Here is a 4,471-nt window from a genome sequence, read left to right as displayed (position 1 = left end):
TTGCCCCTCCTTCTCCAGCAGAGCATCTGGTGGGTTCGAACCATGTATCTCTGTGATGGCAGTGCAGCTTCTTACCACTAGGCCACCAGAGCTCCCTTGGAATGATTTTTTTAAAGTTACCAGCTCAGTGGAGAGCATAGGAGCTTTTGTGGCATAGTGGTAAAATGTTTGGTGGCTAACCTGAAGGTTAGTAGTTCAAATCCACAAGCTGCTCTGAGGGAAAAAGATAAGGTAGTCTGCCTCTGTAGAGATTTCCAACTTTGGAACCCCCTTGGGACTGTTCTACTTTGTTCTATAGGGTTGCTTTGAGTTGTAACTGACTTGATGTCAGTGGGTGTGGATTTGGTGGAAGGACACATTCCAGAGACGATGAAACAAATAATTGAAAGTAACCAACGTTGGGTTGTAGCAATAGAGGGCAGTGTGGAAGGAACCATAGGAGAGGTCTGAGCAAGACAATGACTCTGGATTATTTTAAAAATATTTAGCTAACACCTATTATATGCCAGATACATAGTTCTAGGCATTTGGGGATAGAAAATAAAACTATCTTCTTAATCTTCTAGAGGTGTGTCATCTAATATGATTGCCATTAGCTACTTGTTACTGCCTAAATGCACGTTGATGAAAAGAAATGAAATTAAAGATTCCTGGACTACCATTTCAATTACTCAGAGTGGCTAATGGTCATCGTATCAGACAGGTATTGAACTTTGCTATCTTTGTAGATTAGTTAATGGATTAATTAGTTAGTGGATTGATTCAGTGACTGGGATGTGTCAGAAGCAATGCGATTGGCACGGGATAGAGCAGGGTTTAGGGCTGTTGTACATAGAGTCACTATGAGTCGCAAACGACTTGACGACACATAACAACAACAACAACAACATCTTTGTAGACAGTTCCACTTTCTTCCCATAGCAGCTTCTTCCCATCGCAGCATTCATTGATCAATGACACTATGAGAAGAAGTTGTTGTTGTTGTTGTATGCCATCAAGTCAGATCTGACCCATTGCTGACCTTCCAATGGGTTTTCAGAGGTAATTAATCACATGGGAGGGGACTGCCCACCCTTCTCCCACAGAGCAGCTGGTGGATTCAATCATGTATGTGCCTTAAGCCACCAGAGCGCCCTATGGGAAGAAGATAAGTTATAAAGCAAATATGCAGCAAATATGCCTCTCTAGTTAGTGTGTCAAATAGTGATGATAAAAGCTTTGTAGTGGAAAAGAAAGCAGAAGAAGGAGATTTTAATGAATCTGTTGAGGAGAGTATTGCATTTTATTTGGTAGTCAACGAGGGTTTCCTCAAGAGGGTGACTTTTGAAGGAGATGAAGGAGTAAGTCATACAGATATCTGGGGGGAAAACATCTATCAGAAGGAGGAACAGCTAGTGCAAAGGTCCTGAGGTGTGTTGTATTCAAGGAAAAGCTAAGAGGTCAGTGCCCATGGAGAAGAAAGAGAAAAGGAAGAGGGACAGGAGATGACAATTAACATGTGATGAGATTAGATCCTTCAGAGTCTTGTGGGCCATGGCAGAGACTTTTTGACTTTTGCTTTGAGTGAAATCAGACCCATGGAAGAGCTGTGAGCAGAGGCCCAACAGGTTTAACTTGTTGTTGTTGTTGTTATGTGCCGTCGAGTCGCTTGCAACTCAGCGACCCTATGTACAACAGCCCTAAACCCTGCTCTATCCTGTGCCAATCTCACTGCCTCTGACACACCCATCCCGATTACCCCAGTCACTGAATCAATCCACCTCATAGAGGGTCTTCCCCTCCTGCGCTGTCCCTCCACCCTCCCAAGCATGATGTCCCTCTCCAAGGACCTGTCTCTCCTCACAACATGTCCAAAGTATGTCAGACGAAGCCCCAGAATCCTTGCCTCCAAGGAGCAGCCTGGCTTAACCCTCTCTAAGATGAATCTATTTGTTTTCTTGGCAGTCCATGTTACATTCAGTACTCTTCTCCAGCACCACAGCTCAAAGGCGTCAATTCTCCTTCTATCCTCCCTAGTCATTGTCCAACTCTCTGATGCATAACAAGTGATTGCAAAACCATGGCCTGTATCAGGCGCACCTTAGTCTCCAGAGAGACACCGTTGCTCTTGAGTACTTAAGAGAGGTCCCTAAGTTAATCCTTTGCTTTGAGCAAAACAAAGGATTAACTTAGGTTTTTAAAAATGATTCATGGTTACTACAAGAATAGATTATAGGAGATATAGGGGTGAAAGCAAGAGTGGATAATTCAATGAAGATATTACAATGAAAATATCCTGTAGCCCAGGGGAAAAAGTAAGACAGCTTATTCCAAGATAGTAGCAGTGGGAGAGGTAAGAAATGGTCAGATTTTTGGATGTACTGCGGCATTCACTTCCGAAATGGCATGCCTCCAGAAACTCTATGTACGAACAGTGCTCAGACCATTGGTTCATAGGGTCGCTGTGAGTTGTCTATGACTTGACGGCACCAACCAACAACATGAAAGAATAGCCAAAAAGATTTCTAGAAAGCTTGGTTCTAGAAAGCATGAAATAAAGAGTCAAGCATAGTCCCCAGGACAAGTATTGTATTATTTCAGTTATATGAAAAAGGCTCAGTTATTTGATAAAGAAAATATAGATTATTGGTGGTTTCGAGTAGTAGGAACAAAGGGAAAAGGAGGACTTTTTGCTTAGTAGGCATTGAGTTTATGTTGCTGATGACTGGGATAATTTGGAAAAGGATACCAAGAATAGTTGTAAAACTGGAAGAATGTAATCAATATTATTGAATTGTACAAGTGAACTCTGTTGCGCTAGTGTAAGTTTTGCTGTATATATTTACCATAAGAAAAAAAAAGAATAGTAAGGAAGAACAACCACCAAAGTTACTATGAGAAGATAAAGTAATTTTCTAAGCTGGGGAAGACTAGAACATGAAGGTCATAGGATTTCTAGCACAACAGGCCAACTTCTGGAGTCTCACTGCAGCCCAAAGTTTCCAGGTAACACCTAGCTCTTCTCTTTTCTAGGAATCTTCAGGTTTTCCTAGGAAAGCACAATCTTCGCGTGACAGAGCCATCCCAGGAGCAGATCTCTGTTGTCCAGACTGTGATCCACCCTGGCTACATGGCTGCCACTCATGACCAAGATATCATGCTGTTGCGTTTGGCACGGCCAGCCAATCTCTCCGAGGCCATCAAACCATTGACCTTGATGAGGGACTGTTCTTCCGCTCAAACCAGATGTCAAATCCTCGGATGGGGCAAGACAGCAGATGGTCAGTAGCAGGAGAAAACTAATGATGAAGGGCCCTGTGGAGGTGGATCAATGGGTGAGGGTCCAACGGGATGATGGGCTAATGGTGAAGAGCCATGGAGGAGGTGAATCAAGGAGTAGAGGCCTCTAGGAGATGTTGGCCAATGGAGGAGGGATTTGACCAGTGAGGGAGGTGGTCCAGTAGGCGAGACATTGTGTTACAGGTGCAATAATGGTATTGGACCATTAGGAAGATGGACCATGAGCGAGAGGCTATACTGGAGTGGACCAATGAGCACTGGGCCCTGAGAGAGGGCCAATGGATGTGAGATTATTGTGGAGATGGACTAATGGGGGAGGGACTATGGAGGAGGTGGACCAATGGATGAGTCTTCGAGGAGGTGGACGACGGGTAAGAGATTCTGCATTGACGAGGGGGCCCGTTGGAGAGGCGGCCCAGTGGGTTATGAAAGAGGTAGGCTAACAGTGAAGGACTCTAAGGGAGGTAGACCAATGAGTGAAGGGGAATAGAGGAACAGATCATAAGTAAAAGGCTGTGGAGGAGATAAACATAGAAGCCATGAAGGAGATGGGTCAGGGCTTAAACGGCTCATGAGGGAAGTGAAATGTTTGGTGGGGGGAATAGATCAATAGGGCAGTATGTCAAGAAATAGAGGGTATATGAAAAGGTGCATCCACTTCTTAAGCAATATGCCTCTGGAAACTCTATGAACTTTGATAAATGTCAATGGTTGTAGAGGGGCTTTAGGCCTTTTGTTCATAGCGTCATGATGAGTCATGCTCGACTGGAAGGCAATCAACAACAACAACAAGAGCATGGAGAGGTGAGGCCCATGAAGAAGGAAAGTCAATGAGTAAATAGTAAATCATAGGTCAATAATATGGCAGAGATGAGTCATGTAATGAAGAGTCAGTGCAAAGAGAAAAGTACACAGGAGACACTAATCAGGAAGGAGGCCAATGTGCAAAAGGAACTAATCAGGATGTACTAATAAGTGAGAAGGGATGTAAGAAGGAATAAGAGAGGAAGACGCACCAATCAAGCGGGGACAGCCAACTGATTGAGACATGTAGAGCAAGTCAATGGAGAAAAGTGCTAAATAGGGGAAAGCAATTAGGGAAAGAGTTTTAAGAATCTCTAGAGGAAGGACTCGTGAAATAAACAAGTCCAATAGATCTCAGAAACCACTGAAGGCTATGAACTTGGGAGTG

The 4,471-nt window shown here is 43.7% G+C and overlaps 1 protein-coding gene across 1 annotated transcript in view; it reads left to right on the top strand.

Moving 5' to 3' along the window:
• KLK6 (kallikrein-related peptidase 6) overlaps window positions 1-4,471 on the top strand; it is a 16,142-nt gene that overhangs the window by 5,428 nt on the left and 6,243 nt on the right. The window contains exon 3 of the mRNA XM_006897354.1: window positions 3,013-3,260. Within this exon, the coding sequence (XP_006897416.1) occupies window positions 3,013-3,260 (248 nt within the window). The remainder of the gene's footprint in view (window positions 1-3,012; window positions 3,261-4,471) is intronic.

The sequence above is a fragment of the Elephantulus edwardii genome, unplaced genomic scaffold (assembly GCF_000299155.1).
Source record: "Elephantulus edwardii isolate Elephantulus edwardi_28Jun2011 unplaced genomic scaffold, EleEdw1.0 scaffold00208, whole genome shotgun sequence".
In the NCBI taxonomy this organism is placed as follows: domain Eukaryota; kingdom Metazoa; phylum Chordata; class Mammalia; order Macroscelidea; family Macroscelididae; genus Elephantulus; species Elephantulus edwardii.
This window is presented reverse-complemented; position numbering and strand designations above follow the sequence as displayed.